The sequence below is a fragment of the Drosophila nasuta genome, chromosome 2L (genome assembly GCF_023558535.2).
Source record: "Drosophila nasuta strain 15112-1781.00 chromosome 2L, ASM2355853v1, whole genome shotgun sequence".
Taxonomy (NCBI): domain Eukaryota; kingdom Metazoa; phylum Arthropoda; class Insecta; order Diptera; family Drosophilidae; genus Drosophila; species Drosophila nasuta.
In genome coordinates this window covers 6,997,937-7,014,876 of record NC_083455.1, presented here as the reverse complement: position 1 = coordinate 7,014,876, position 16,940 = coordinate 6,997,937, and the positions used below count along the sequence as shown (strand labels likewise).

The 16,940-nt window shown below is 36.9% G+C and overlaps 2 protein-coding genes and 1 long non-coding RNA gene across 3 annotated transcripts in view; 1 reads left to right on the top strand and 2 right to left on the bottom strand.

Annotated features, from left to right (window-relative positions):
* The first annotated feature begins 66 nt into the window (after window positions 1-66).
* Window positions 67-16,940, top strand: part of LOC132783724 (sodium/potassium/calcium exchanger Nckx30C) — a 39,971-nt gene continuing 23,097 nt past the window's right edge. Inside the window, 4 exon segments of the mRNA XM_060789072.1 lie at window positions 67-1,241; window positions 1,244-1,337; window positions 1,339-2,240; window positions 14,484-15,100. Coding sequence (XP_060645055.1) covers window positions 1,193-1,241; window positions 1,244-1,337; window positions 1,339-2,240; window positions 14,484-15,100 — 1,662 coding nt within the window. The 5' untranslated portion in view covers window positions 67-1,192.
* On the bottom strand, window positions 9,516-10,155 carry LOC132783726 (uncharacterized). Its single transcript, XM_060789075.1, has one exon. The coding sequence runs from the start codon at window positions 10,109-10,111 to the stop codon at window positions 9,734-9,736; it is 378 nt and encodes a 125-aa protein (XP_060645058.1). The 5' UTR covers window positions 10,112-10,155; the 3' UTR covers window positions 9,516-9,733.
* Window positions 14,944-16,056, bottom strand: LOC132783727 (uncharacterized). Its single transcript, XR_009632183.1, has 2 exons — window positions 15,989-16,056; window positions 14,944-15,140 (listed from the first exon to the last, which is right to left on the bottom strand). It is a non-coding gene; the product is annotated as an uncharacterized LOC132783727 (long non-coding RNA).

The window sequence follows — 16,940 nt, the reverse complement described above, 5'->3', positions numbered from 1 at the left end:
TCACTTTGCATGCTAACTGAGCTTCAAATTTACATTTCCTTTTCTTGTATATTTCTCTTTTGGCAGATTGAACAACTTCTCGTGGATAGCTTCGATGCGATACGAAAATACGAAAATGTAAACAAATGTAGCGCACGCGCAGCAGCAGCAATAATAATAGGAAGCAAACAAACAAACACGATACCAAAAATAATAATACAAAAGGAAATACTCTCACACACACTCGCTCTCAGTCTCTCTCTCTGTCTCTCTCTCGAGTGCTGCCATAAAACTGGATCTGACTGCCTTCCAGCTGGGGACCGAGCAGAAAGCTGCTCCCGCTGCTGCTGCTGCTGCGGCTGAGGCTGAGGCTGAGACTGCGACTGAGGCGACTGCTGCGACTCTCCTCGTGCTGTCGCTGCCTTCCAGTGGGGCCTGCTGCAGCAGACGGCCACAACAACGTCAGCAGTGCTGTCCTGCGAGTCCTGTCGTCCAGTCGTCCTGGCGTCCTGGCTGCTACCGCTCCACGTCCTCGTCGTAGTGCTGTAGTGTACAGTGTGTGCTGCTTCCGCGCTCGACACTCTACACTGGCAAAACTCAGGGAATTTTTCCAAAAAACACACACACACTCACACACACACTAGCGCGCACAAAATACACACACTCACGCACACCAATACACAGACGTTTTGCGTTGCCAAAAAAGCAGAAAAAGCAAATATCTCTTCACATGGCCTGGCCAATAGTTGTTAGCAAATTTCGAGGAAATGCTGCGACAAACCTTAACCTCAATGACAACGGCAGCAACTTCAACTGCAACTGCAACTGCAACACAACGTTGCCTGTTTAGTGTGGTGTTGTGTTAATTGTTATTTATGTATATATAAATTTGTGTGATATTGCAACAACAACAATGAGCAAAAGTTGTGCAAATGCAAAAGCATAGCAGCAAATAGCTAGAGCGAGCGATAGAGAGGAGCGCGACGCAGGAGACGGAAAGCGAAAGAGATAAGGCAAGACGACGAGGAGAACTTTAAATCGGCGCTGTCGGATTCAAAAAGTTTCAGCAAAAAGTTCAAGCAAAAAGCAAAAATTAAAAAAACAAAACACAAACAACGACAACAAACGGTTTTGCAATAGCAGCAACAAACAAACAAAAAAACATAAATACAACAAAATAATAAGAAACAACAACAACATTTAAAGGGGTCCAATGTTGCAGCAAACAACATGCAGCAAACAACAATGGCAGCAACGACAGCAATTAGAGCAACAACAACAACAACAGCGACAGCGACAGCAGAGTTATCTGCAGCAACAACAACAACAGCGGCAACAGCAACAGCAAGTGCAACAACAAACAGCTAAAGCTCATAGCTATAGCAACAACAGCAGCAAGAGCAGCTGCAATAGCAGCATAAGCATTAGCAACATTCGCTTTAGCAACATGTTTCCAGCCGGAAGACATGCAGCCAACAACAACAACAACAATACAACAGCAACAGCAACAGCAACAACAACGATAGATTTCAATAGTCGCAGGCGACGCGGACGACTACGAAACGTGCCCAAATGTTGCCAATTAGTGCCAGCAGCAGATGCAAATGTTGCTTATACACCACAACAACAACAACAACTACAACAAGCAAAACAGAAACAGAAACAAGCAACAAACAAACACCATGCAACAAAGCTTTTGTTATCAATAATGTGCGCGTACATTGTCGATTGTGTAAATATTTTAAAACGCTTAGTATTATTAACATTAAATACAACAACAACAACTCCAATAACAACCACAACAACAACAACAGCAGCAACTACAGCTGCAAGCAAAAAGAAAGAACAAACAACTGCAAGCAAACATCAAGCCGCGAAGGCAATTGGTGGGCGTGGCCAGGCATTTAATTGCACACTCGTGTTGCTGCTGCTCTGCTGCCTTCTGCTTCCCCTGCTGGGCAGTGTCCAGGGCCATAAGCCCAAAACCGCCACACAGCACAAGCAACAACACCAACAACATCAGCCGGCTCACAATAACGATGTGACGGTTAATAATATGGGAGGCGTGGCCGGTGTACCGCCTACTTATCAAGTGAAATCATCGCAAACATCGAACGAGGATGAGGGCGAATTGCTCTACGACGAACAAATGTTTGGCGAAGAGGAGGAAGAAGGTGCCCAACTCAACGCCGCGAACAGCGGCAACGGCGGCGACGGCAGCAGCGATGAGGATAATGTGGCCAATCAGCATGGTATCAATGGTAAGTGCAAATTTTTCCCAGCTTCAAATTGTGTTGAGAACAAGGCGCAACACACACCCACTAAGAAACGCACAGCACTGTGCTTCTGCGTGATTTCGTCCTTTTGGGCTGAGCTATGACTAATGGCATTTGTATTTAAATAAGGCAACGAGGTTAGGCACGAGATGTTGAATATCTGTAGGATGTCGTATAAGTGATTTATGTGACAGGCAAATGTACAAGAGAGCTGAAGGCATCTACTCTTCTTCTCAACTCAACGCAAATTCAATTTGACTTCCATACGCCACTCACACGTGTTCCACGTGGCGTATGCGTAATAACTCAGCCAATGAAATGGCAAGGCAAACATTAGAAATTTATTCATTTTAGTTTTTTTCAAATAAGTTATGAATAAGAATAATGGAATTGTTTAATGAGGCGTATGTGTGATAATTGCCGAGATGTGAAAAATTCTATTGCATACTTTTAGGAGCAACAATAATAGTGATTTATTTTACACTGAGCCTAAAAGTATGCAATGCTTAGGATATTTGCTATAATTGCAAAATGGAATTGAGGTGTCGGAATATTTTATTGTATTATTTTATTCAACCTCCATTGGAGTAATTGAAGCCATCTTAATTTGGTACTGGAACTAGATGAAATTATTGCAAGTAATTCATAATGATTTATTAGTAATTGTGAAAAGTTGTTACATATGTATGTCTCACTCTCTCGATTTGATGTAATGTTATAAATGCTATAAAGTATTCCCATGGACAACGCAGTCACCTTGAATTAGTACTCATTTTGAGCATAGCGTATACGTAATGCCATAAATATGCTCATAAATTACGTATACGTAATACCTGCAAGCACAATTAATTGATGGCAGTTAAACAGCTGCCAGCATACACATATGTGCCGACACTACTATACTATATATTCGATGCCTTGTGAACTGCATTCTGCACTTTCTTCATTCGGCAAAGTCAAGTTGGGAAACCTTTTTCACCTTTGAGCTCGTGGTATGTTATGCACACACTCATAGCCATTCATATATTTTGGCCAACAACAATTAAAACCCCAAACGTGGTGCCACACTGTGTGTGTGTGTGTGTGTGTGTTTGCCTAGGCGTGCGGACCCCGGAGCCATTTCTCATTTTAATGACTCAACTGAGCTGTCTCCCTAGCAGTCCTCCCTCACTCCCTGTGTCCCTCTCCCGCTCTGCTGCTGTCTGTGTCCCCTTTCTATCTGTCTGCTGCACACACACGCGCCAAAGTGGCTGACAACAAAAAAAGCAAAGAAAACAAGCAGCAGTTAAATGGCATCGCCAAGAGTTTACACGACTTTTTAAGCACTCTTTTTTCATTTTCACAAGTGTTTTCATTGCATAAAATATAAAAACAGAAAGAGAGAAAGTTAAGAAAAGACAGCAACAATATGTTAGTCTAATATTAAACTCCTTTTTTTGCAATGCGAGATAATATTTTTATGAAAAACTGGATTATATTTGTTAGAGATATTGTGAAGAGCTGAAATTTTCATAGTTGGACTAGGCTAAAGCACCAAAACTTCACTTCAATATTGATTGGGATGGGTCTTAAAAAGAATTTTTAATATTTTATTATTTCAATAATCGATTTGACTTGCGAAAAGCTAGAAAACAAAATTTTATTGTATTTTTCAAGACCTAAGTATATCGTTAAGTCCAACTTAATAATAGTATTAAACAATTCTTATGAATATGAATAATTATCTAACAAGTTAAAACATTTTTGAAATTTACTTACTTAAATATCCGATTTATTTAGCGAGCTGCTAGAAGGGGAAGTTTACTTCTATGAAATATATTTTATTTTTCGATGCCTAATATCAACATTATTGCAAAAGTAAAACTACTGATTATGATTAATTACTATATTTCATTATTATGAACATTAATCCATTTCTAACAAGTTCAAACTAAAGACATTTTACCAAGTATACGAATCTTGAAAACAATTTGCTTGAAATCAAAATCAGTAAATTGTACAATATTTTACTGACAATGATAATTAGCTCTAAAGTATCAAATTAAATTGGTTTTTGGTATATTTAATAAACTTGAATATACGATAATTAGTATAGCTATTAATATGTCATGTAATATAAATTATTCTAACTGAATTGCCAAGCATATTGCACACTCAATTAAAGTATCTGTATCAATTTAATTATTACGTGAGACCCTAGGCTGAATGAAATTGCCAATATTACTTTTCCAGTCGATTGGTAATGCAGGCGAAATGTTACTATACTCAATTTGCATGCTAGTCATGGCGTAATTGCATTTTCATAGTTTAATTAAACTATAAAATAAAACTAATGGCATGCAAATGTTTATCCTCTCCGCCTTGCTGACCAAGTAAATATATTATGTATGTGTGCCCAAAGTTGCCTTTTGTGCATATGCTCCATTCTGACCTCATGCAGGGACAGGGCACAACAGCAACAACAACAATGATGACGACGAGGCAGCAGCTAAAAAGAAAAATTCTGTTGTGTGCTTTAGGGCGCAAATTGCAGTTGAGCTGCAACCGCAAAGCAACAGCAACAGCAACAACAACAACAACAGCCATGACTAGTTGTAGTCTGTAAATCAAGCTTTAAAATTAACGCAGATTGCCGGAACAAGCGACGCTATGAGCAATTAACATGAAACCAGAGCAGAGCCCAGAACTCAGTCAGAACCAGAGCAGCTGCAGCTGCAGCAGCAGCAGCAGAAATGTTCAAAAAGGACTAAACAAAACGCGAACATAACTCGCTAAAAGAGAGGGAGAAGCGGGGGAGAAGAGCACATGTCGCTGCATATATATCTGTATATATGTCGCACATATAGTTTTGAGTGTGTGTTTGTGTGCGAGTAGTACTACAATACTATATATATGTATGTATGTATATACATATAGTAGAAATAAATGTGCATTGGTCTGCTCGAAACGACCTTTGTTGGAAATGTAGTGTGTGTGTTTGTGCTTTCGCCTTGCTTTTGGCTTTTCTATTTTACCATCGACCCAAATTGCGCGCGAGCTGCTATAAAAACAACAAACAGACACACACACATACATATACACAGGCGCACGTTCTGAAATGTTTTTATATGGCAGTATAGTATAGCAAGCACACTTATGTGCGTACGCTTGAGTGTATGCCTGTTTGTGTCTCTCTCTCTCACACTCTCTCTGTCTCTGTGTGAATGTTTGTGTGTGGCGCACGCTAACGTGACTGTTAACGACGTTTGTCGTGGGTGGCGAAAAACGAAGAAGAAGCAGCAGCAGAGGCAACGGCAACGGCAACGGCAACGGCAGCAACTCAAACCCAAAACTCAAAAAGACCTCGACCCAAACGGCAGGCGGTCAAAAGCAACAACAAACTAAGTACAAGTATTTAAAAGGCATGTAAAAAGTGGAAGAAGCAGCACAGCAAACACACACAAACACACACACCGACTCGTACACAAAATAATAATGATTGAGCTGGTAATGTGGAAAAGCGAGAGGAAAAGCCAACAGTCGGAGCACAAAATTTAAATCGATAAATCAAAATGCCAACAACAATGGCAAAAGGCTAGCAAGGACGTGTGACTTGCATGCTAAAAGCCATGCCACGCCACGGTAAAAACAACTCTCTTTATGTGTGTGTGTGTGTGTGTGTGTACCTCTGCCTGTGTTTGTGTGTGTATGTCTGAGCTTGTGGCATAAAGTTTTGTGGGTGGCAGGAAGTCGCTTTTGCGGCTCGGAGCACAAATGACAACATTTGGCCGACTTTTAATTATTGACATTCCCCAGTTTTTTTTTTCATTCTGTTTTTTCTTTCTTTCTTTTGTGTGTGGCCACTAATTGCCAGTGTGACCGTGTCAGGGTGCCGTGCCCGACTGCCTGACTGCCCCGGAGTGTACGTATATTAATCTGCCATTAAATTGCATTTGACTCTTGTGATTCAGCGGCCGTTAAAGCAAAGCCTTTCAACTCATCGGGTGATTCCGCGTGGCTCAAAAAAGACGACTACAGAGTTCTTTGTAATCAGTCAATGCAAAAACCCCTTGGTAATAAAACAAAACAGCTAATATGATACGTTTGGGGTTGATTCATGGAATCAGTCATTCTATCTCCCGATGGTGGTAGAGAGTTCAATGCACCTGTGATTCATTCTAAAACTGGTTATCAGAAATGCAAAGCCATTTAATTAATTTCATGCAATAAATAATAACTATTTCATTTATAAAACATCAACAGTTGACAGCTTAATTTGTTGCGTTTATTCCAGTAAATTGCATTTTATGCATAAATAATGAGCTATGTCGCATCACAGTTACACACACTCTGAACTGCTTCAATTTATTTCGCGTGCATTTTGCATGAATTGCTCGAATTTCGTAAGTGAGTTAAATCTCCATTTTCAATTCACAATGTAATTTCTGCGAATTATGAATACATTTCCAATGAAAATGTTGAAATAACACTCAAAAACAAGTAATGAAAGCTACAGTCTTGTGTACTCGACTATGAGATACCCGCTACCCGATTTGAATGAGAGCAATTCTGTGGGGTAATATTCTTAAAATAAAATTAATATACTGCAAAATTACTAAAATATATACAATATTGTTATGGTATTACATTCAAAATATATTTAAGAGTACAAAATATACCAGATTGCTACCCAAACCAACTAGGCGTATTTGCCCATACCAAAGTATTTTTTAGTTAACTTCTACAATTCTTATGTGATCGCAACCAAACTTTCAGGATTCATAGCTATAAAAAAAACTTGACCAATAATTAAGCTTGTTATTCGCTTTTTATCGATTTGCAGGGGCGGAAGTAGGCGTGGAAACATTTGAAAAAAAATTATATCTCTATCTCTTATGGTATCTGAGATCTAGGTGTTCATTCGGACAGACGGACAGGCTAATCGAGAATATATATACTTTATGGTGTCGAAGATACCTCTTTCTGCCTGTTACATACATTTGCTGCTTGCACAAATATATAATATCCATCTACACTATAGGTAGAGGGCATGAAAACTAAATAAATTTCATAGAGTTATTCTATATTCTGTAATCAACTCTCGTTTAAATTACTCTGATTGCGAACATGAATTGATTTTATTTCATTGATGGCAATTAAAAAAGAAACAAGTATTTACCATTTTATTTTTTATATAATTTCAATTTAAACACTTTCAAGTGACTCATTGTTCAATGGAATATTGTAATTATTCTGAAACCAGGAAATCACGTGCTCTTTAATTAATGCATAATATTCTTTTGGTCTTTACTGTCAACTTGCTGGTATTTCCTAAAGGTTTTTACAGGGCAATATATGTACATATGTGCGCAAAGTGCCGGTTGTTAAATGAATATTCTATTTTCATGAACTAACAAGTTTTGCGGAGGGGGTGGACGGCGGGTTATGCATTAGGAAAAACCCATTTTAGAGGACATAGTAAAGTTAAATATTGATGCCGTTGGAAACTTGAACGAAAATTGTGTTCAGCACTTTGGAGACACTTGGACGACGGGCAATCCCATCAGTTAAGTACCATAACATTTTTGGGACGCTGCCCCCAAACTATTTATGGCCAAATGGTTGCAATGAGCATCCCAGAGGAGCATTCCATGAGGTTGATTAGCCACATTGGATAAGTGTATGTGTGAGAGTGTGTGTGTGTGTGTGTGAGTGGGAATAGGAGCGCAAAACTTTGACAATAAGTTAAGGGGGTTTTTGGCTGCAATGAACCTTCATCAAACTCATCGACAGCTGCTCGTAACTGAAGCTCATAAAGTTTATGTGGCAATCTTTAAGTGGCCTCATACATACACATACATAGATACAGACACACTCACATTGTTACATTTTGCTGCATTGATTCAACAGCCACTTGACAACCCTAGCGGGCCAGGGACGATGCCGATGTCGATGTCGATGGCGATGTCGATCCAATTCCCATACCTCAATTCACTCCCCTTCTCCCAAAAGCCCATCAAGCTGTCAATTTGCATGTGCAATGCACGTTTCGTACGATTTCGTTCATGCTATCGTCTTTCATTCCAATTCGTTTCATTTCGCTCATCGTACCCATTTCGTTTCCATTCCGTTCGCATTCACATTCAACTCTCGCTCTGGATTCGACATTTCTTTTTTTTGGGTGGCCGCTAATCGATTCGCGAGCTACCTTGAAACTTGTGCCGTGCCAAAGCGCGCTGTCTCTCTGATAAATTAGCAGCTGCTTCAAAGCGTGAAACCATGCGACCACTATCGACATACACACACAGTCACTCATTCACTCTCTCGCTCTCTATTAGGATATAGCATAGTACATACATATACACATACACAGACTTACGGCTTTAGCTTCCGCTTTGTAGGGCGAGGTAGCCTCCATAATGAACTTCCGGCCGTGGCGAACGACGTGCTCGGTCCGTGTAATTTTGTGCGTTTGTTCAGCCGTGATTTATGCACATTGATGACGTCGCACAAAAATCCGAAAAGCAAAGCAGCTAAAGCCCAACACAAAAAAAATCACGAACGAGTTAACAGTTTTTGCTTTTATTTTCGCTTACTTTTGATATTCTTATCGAGCTGCGTTTAATTACGCTAAAATTTAACCCGCTACGCTGCACATCTTGTCGAATTGTTAAAAATAAATCAAATATGACTCAAGATATCAAAAATGATGCTACTAATTGATAAAGCTAGCTATGAACAGATAAAAACAAAGACAATAAACTTTAGATAGCGAAAGTGTCTAAGTGTTTTTTTATAGCTGTCATAAACATTTATTTTATATTTACAATCTTTCAATGGGCGAATGAAAAATTTGTATTACCGATAAAGCAATGTTTGGAATAGTATATAGCTCTCAAATTTAGAATATATCTGAATTATTTTATAAGAGACAAAACAACAAAATAAGTTAAAACTCGTTGTTATGCAAATTGTGTTGAATCAAAAAACAAAGATCGCAATCTGACATTTTAAAATTTCTCAGAAAGTACTTCGCAGAACCTGAATTGAACATACTACAAATATTTTCGAATGAAAATTTTTCAATATTATTATATATGTATATATGTTTACTCAATTTATAGAAACAACTTCCAACAACAACTCTCATATATGCATTTACCAAATAAAAATGTATTTTAGCTACAAATAAAATACATTTATTTTATACATCATATCTTCTAAATTTGTATAAACAACTGCGTAAATATCGCAAAATTTACGCCAATAAAACCACAAATATAAATTCATCAGATTGGGAATTTATTTTGTATTATTTATAACAATTACGCTATACACACAAGTTGTATTTAACTTATAACAGAGCCAAACTTGGCGTTATTGCAGGCACATAATGGGTTAATATTTAGAGTATATCCGCATGTTTATATTATGTATACAGTATGTATAATTTCTATATATATGTATGTATATACTACAGTTCCGCTGTTGACTTCATCTCACTTAGTCACGCGATTGCAGTCGCTATGGAAGCGTTCGACATCATAGAAGTTCCTCAGCGTATGGAGGAGATTCTTTTGTTTCGCCTCATCGCCATAGATGAGTGGGGGCGTGTACATAGACGTATTTTTTGGCACTTTCATTGGGGACGGTGTTCTTGTGGTTTTTGCTGCTGGTCGTGCTGGTGTTGGTGGTGCTGCTGATGTGCTTCCGTTGTGTCTAATGCATTCGACAGGCGCTTCATTTGCCTCTTTGCCAACGCCAGCGACCTGAGTGCGCCATTCGTAGATGCGTGGAGGCAGCTTCAGTTGAATGGTGACCCGACTGATGTACGTTTGTTCCATGCTGCGGTTGCTGGCGACGGTTGCTGCTGCCATCTGAACGAATCGAGTTTCAATTTGCAACTGATTGCGAATGCGAATGCAAAAGCGACTCTTCTGCGGCTTTGTTCTCCACACTTTGACTTTGAGTATGACGCATATCACGTCTGAGATTGCCAGTTTATGGTTTTACCTGTGTAGGTGTGTCTCTCACCAATGTATGTGTGTTCTTGCTCTAGAAGCTTGCTGAGCGGACGCGCTTGCCTCGAGTGCAAGCGGTTAGTCAAATTGTTGTGGCATTTGGCACTTTGGCAATTGAAACTGGTTTCGACCGTGAGTCGGCCTCTAAGTATTAACTCTAACCACAGCCACAGCCAGGCAGACGACACGACACGCGCCCACATTTGGGCCTGCCACAAAATGTTACCTAAACAACAACAACAACAACAAACAAATTAACAACAAAGCTCAAAACAATCAGCATATTCAACTAGTCATTGCTCTATTAAAAAAAAAAAACTCCAGCTGAGTGTGCTCGACTGTGAGATACCAGCTACCTATTTTTTAATAAAAACAAAACAGTGCACAATTCTTGTTAATATTGATCAGCTTAATATACTATTATATGTATTTCATATATCGATACAGTATTGTATTCAAGATATACCATAAGATCCATAATATCCGAGATTGCGATTGCCATATCATAATTTTTCTTTTTGAAATGTTTAATGCGGCTTTAAATGCGGCTTAAAAAAAGTACAGAACAATTCTGGCTCAACTTCTCCCAAATTGGATTTTCCACTTTCCGGTCTACATAATTATTTATATTATTCTTGTTATCTCATAAACACCTAATCAAATAATGTTTCGTGTTGATGCTACCTTCCATTACGCGTTATCAAATTTGAATTAACAACTAGCGACGATAACAGCAATTGTTTAACATTTAACAAAATGTCTAATTTGTATTATGACGTGATTGCTTTATGTATGATACTAAAATATCTGAGATAACATCTGGTTTGCTGACAATATATAAATGCCAAACTGTCATGACAAATACTCTATACAAATAAATACTCGATCTTTAAAAAAACTTGAACAATTCTGGAAGAATCCAATAGAAATGATTATATAAACAACTTTTCTATCTTTCATTATTTTCGACATAAAAGTTACTATCGCTTCTGATAGCAACAACTCGTTTAATTAACATTTCTTGAGACTACATTCTATTTATTTAATGATCATACCTGGCTTCCCTCTACGTAATGACTTCAATATTTATTATTTGAATATCTAGAATTTGCATCTAGAAGTTGTTTGTCTAAGATCTTAAGCTTCCATATCTGTCGATTGCTTCCCTATCGGGTGTTAAGTCTTCCGTCAGTTTGACTAGCTCAGCTTTGCACTTAGTCATTTATTTATTCATATTTCTAATGAGCGCAATTTCTCGATGATCTGGTTTGATATTCAAAGCGTTACCTCCGTGTTAACTGTAGCTTATTCAATGAACGCCCACATCCAAACAAAATACAAATTATCTTACCTGCAAGTAAATAAAAAAACAAGTAACGTTTTGACTACAAATCGTTGATAGACTACAAAATACTCTGCAAATAAATTTACATTACTAGCAGAGAAAGATTGTGCAAACTTATGTCTAACATATAATGTCGTTGATGTATTAACAAAGCTTAGAATCGCAGAAGTTGAAGCTCAATATTTAAATAAAATAAACACAAAACTTTTAATTGACACTCATTGTAGGGTATTCCATAAAATTGCTCAATTTTGAAAGTTGTCAAATTATTTATGCATAATATCTGCTATTACACATTGTATTATGATTACTAATGCATTATGCATATTATAGGATGTTGAATAGTGATATTCATTACAAGGAGGAGTTTTGAAAATAGCTTCAAATGACTAATCGTCTCTGTGAGTGTTTAAATAAGCAAATACTTAAGTATTACAGGGTATCTTTCATACACCAAGTGCAGCAATCGTCATTCATTAAGCATTTGGCAAGTGATTCATTTGTAACATTGATTTATAGCGCACGTTCCCGTGTTGAGTTCTGAAAAACCTCAGTTTTTAGGTTGCATGTAGGGAGGGTGTATACCGAGGGGGGACAGCCTGCAGTTTTCGAAAGGCAGGTTCAGCAATTGTGTGGGTGTGTAGAAGCCCGTTAACTGCATGCAAATTGAGAATAAGAGAGAGAGAGAGAGTACGCGAGAATAAGAATGAGAATTGAGAATATCTTATAGGGTTGCTTGCTTCACAAATTTTGCGTAAACCTGTTTCGTAAATCTTTATTTCTCTTTATTACATTCGAATATTGATTTTATTTTGGTCTGCTTAGTTAAGCGTTATTTGTATAGATTTCAGCGTAAATAAAAAAATAAAATTCTAAAAGAAAACCTTGTTATTCATTTTACTGCATTCCGGATGTTACGAAACAATTTTCAAGAATTATTATTATTAATAATATTTTTATATTGAATTTAATAATGGATAAAATGAATATATCATACTTGTGATTCATTCTAACTTTGCTCGAATACATTTATACAAGTTATTTGTTTATTTTTGTTCTACTTTTTATGAGGTTATAGTCAAAAAATAAGTAGAGAATTTATATAGGCCATTACTTACAAGATCTAAAAATAGTTAATAGCCCCTTAAACACGTAAAGTAAGTAATTTAAATATGCTTGGAAATTTTTAAATTACTATTCCAGGGTATTTCATTCATCTGTAACTGATGGCAGGAGACTTTGTTGTGCGGGTGTGTAGGGCCCCGTTATCGCAATACAAATTGGGTGAATGAGTTGTGACTTTTTTGTTTTTCAAAGTTTAAAACCGGTTTTCATAAAATCAAGAGTAATGTTCTGGGTTGACCAAGGCACAGCCACAGATTGTGAGTCAACAAGAGAAAATGAGTTCATTTAATTATAGACTCGGTACAAAGTATGAATACGCACAGCTAAAATTGCTTTAGTGATAAGAATTTCTTAGGGAGGCCGCAAAGACTTGCTGCACACTCAGTTCTCATGTATTTTCGCATTTTTTTATGATAAATCAACAAACAATACGAATGACAACAGCTTAGACAGACTAATGACATGAATCAGTCACAGCCACAGAGTCAAGTGGAGAGTCGGCGATTGTGCTGCTGGCGATTAAAAACGCGATGATTATTTGTTCGGCACACGCGCCAAAATGATTGCTCATACAACAAAAACAACAGCAACAAAAAAAGAGCACAAATTAATGATAAACATTTACATTTGCCAATTGAAGTTGCTGTTGCAGTTTCGCAGTTGCAGTTGCAATCTGTTAATTGTTGCAAAATGTGCTGCATAATTTACGGTTAATTGCTATGTGGCAAATCGCACAAAAGGTGCCGCCTGCGCCACGCGTTTTGCCTGCGATTTGCGAGCGTTTTTTTTTCCTCTTTATCATCGCAGCCAGCAAAAGGTCGAGCTATTTAATTGAGGATGTGTAATTGGGGAGTTAACTATGAGTCGGAGTCGAGTATGATAATACAAGTGTTTAGTAATAACTATAGTATTTACGGCACTCAAAAGTGCCGACTCCAAGTGTCTTGGGAGCGTTTATCGCGCTAAAGGTCAGGCTTCCTCATTTAATGCTAACTACTATTTGCCACGTTTCGATTACGATTACGATTACGAGTATTTATCTAACATCTAGAAAGCATTTTGAAATATTTGTAATTATTTATTGGGCTACATAATAAAGTTATCCGTAACTCCTAAAATATTGTCAACAATAGATATGTCACAAAAAAATGGATGATAGTAAAGAATTGAAAAGAAGCACAATCAAAAATTCGTTTGTTATAGGTTCTATTATTTCACTAAATTATTAGGCTAAGGATAGCAAATTTAGACTCAATATAAAGTAATAATTTAGAAAACAATATAAAGTAATAACACAAATTTAAGCTTTAAATTTTTAACAAAAAAATAAATTATTAAATAAATTTTAAAATAATTCTTGCCATTCTTTTCATTAAATTATTGTGTTGAGGATGGGATTTTCAAAATAATTGCAATTGATTACATGAATGAAGAAAAACCTATGCCTATTCATTATATATAAGTATAGAATTGGCCTTAACAGAAAGAGTAAAATATTAAACTATTATAAATAAAACAAATAGGAATTAAACTATTAAACAAGAAGATTAGGTTACTTGTCAATTTCAAATATGATTAATTAATTAAATCTATCTCTAAGATGTACATATGTAACAATTAAGAGTTGCATAGTATTTTTCCAACTAAAGATATTTGTCTCCTTTACACAATGTCTCTTAACAATGATAAATTAGCTGAATGCAATCAATATCTTGAACTAACCAATATCGTTTCGAACATGTTCTCTGCTCATTCCAGAAACTACAACCGACAATTCAAACACCACGAAAACGCCATTATTTCCAAAAGATCTATTCACGAAAGAACAGCTCGAGAACGGCGCTGTCATCCTGCACATCATCGGTGTTATATACATGTTTGTGGCGCTGGCAATTGTCTGCGATGAATTCTTCGTGCCTTCCCTTGACGTAATCATTGAAAAGCTCGGCATCACTGACGATGTTGCCGGCGCAACGTTTATGGCTGCGGGTGGCAGTGCCCCGGAGCTCTTCACGAGTGTCATTGGCGTTTTCGTGTCGTTCGATGATGTTGGCATTGGTACGATTGTTGGATCGGCTGTCTTTAACATACTCTTCGTGATTGGGATGTGTGCGCTATTCTCAAGAACTGTATTATCGCTGACATGGTGGCCATTATTCCGCGATTGCTCATTCTACAGCATCAGTTTGCTGGTGTTGATCTACTTTTTTCGCGACAATCGCATATTCTGGTGGGAGGCGCTCATCCTGTTCACCATCTATATTGCCTATGTGACCTTCATGAAGTGGAACGTACAGGTGGAGCATTGCGTCAAGAAGATGATTACCAAAAACAAGGTGACTCGCGTCAGAAGTACAGATCAACTTATGCCAGCAGTAAGTAGTTGGGAAGTTTTTTTGCAAACAAATTCCAATTCTTAAAAGATCAAAAAAAAAAAAAAAAGAATGCTAAAGAAATGTATAAAAACGAATTGCAAAAGTCGTTTAAGCGAAAGTAAAATTTGCAAATTGTCTGCAAAAAAAAACAAAAATTAATATGAAAAAAAGAAACGAAAATTCAAATCCTTTGCCAGGAAATAATTTCGTTTTATTCTCATTTTTTTGTTAAGTATGCTTCTTCTTACTTTGGTCTAGTAATACTTTTCAAATGCATTTTTCCAACAACCTGACACTAACCAGTTAACAGCTGTGCTAGTTACTATGACTAAGGGCAGGCACCACGTGCGGTTGCAATCGGACATGAAACTTGCATGACTAACATGAAATGCGACTTTGGCATTGAATATAAGATGCTGATGACGATCATCATTACTATCATGATGATGATGATGATGATGATAATGATGATGATGATGATGAGATGACAATAATTGCGCAGCTTGAATTTCACCTGAGTTTGAGATTTAACTCAATCTTTTTTCACTTAAAACCAGTCCATAGTGATACTTTCATGAAATATTTCCGAAATCTGTCAAGGTTACGCGGACTATTACAGGTGACACAAAAATGTGAAAGATAATTCAATTTAATAACTGATTTCGACACGTTAGATCATGCTCTACATACATACGAATGACTCATCAATATGACTTAATGTAATGGGGTTTTTTATTTTTGTGTTCCGATGTTTCGCAACTTTCCCATCGGTCGTTTAATCGTGAATTTCAACTGCCAACTGTCAACTGGTTAGTCTCAGCTATCGTTCAATCTATCTATTGTTTTCAACTAACTCTTGAATTTATTATTTACATTTGACAAACTTACATTTATTCTTCATGCGCTAAGCAATCTTAACTCTAGCTAAAGATTCAGTTCTTAGTGCTTAGCGTTTGTTTATTTACTAAAACACCTTCTCATTTGTTATGCGTCTAACGACTTATTAACTCATATATACTCTACATATAAATACTCACCCACATACACACACTAAGAAACACACAGACAGCAGCGACAACACATACAAATACAACTTTGCATGCAGCCAATCAAACTGTGCACACAGCTTGAACTTGAATTTGATCTGAACTTGATTATGGAGCGCTGATATTCTCTCTCGTTCGCGCTCACGCATGTGTCGTAGTGCCTCCACATTTAAATGCTTGCTTTTTTTGATCCGCACAGTATGACTTGATTTATGAAATACTCAACTTACCATTTAAGTAAAATTTCCCACAGTAAACTACACAAAATGGAGATCAAATGTTGATAATATCCAGCTATAGATATTTTCAATATTTAAAAGTATGACAATCATTGCAAAAATATTGGAGAAACGAAAACTTACCAATTACCTGACAGATAGTTTTTGCATTGAATCAACGACCAGCGTTAATTCCGTTTGTGAAAGGACGGCGTATTCAAATATTTCAACTACACCGGTTAAATTCTTTAAATGAAATCATGTTTTATTATTTAAATCTTATGCCCTGTATAGCGAACATTCTTATGTTTAACGGACATCCCTAGTTTTGTAAATTTTCTGCAAGACATGAATACTTGAAATTCTATAGTGCATTTTTGGGTATTTGAAATAAAAACAACGCTACTCAGTGTACGTGGGATTTATTAACCTTATTTATCTTAATTCTCTGCAAATATAATATTATAAGCTTGTGAATTTATTAAATTAAATACTTTGAAATAATAGAGATATTATATAGTATTTAGCAGTATAATAATACAAATCACAATCGATACGATTTTGGAATTACGATTT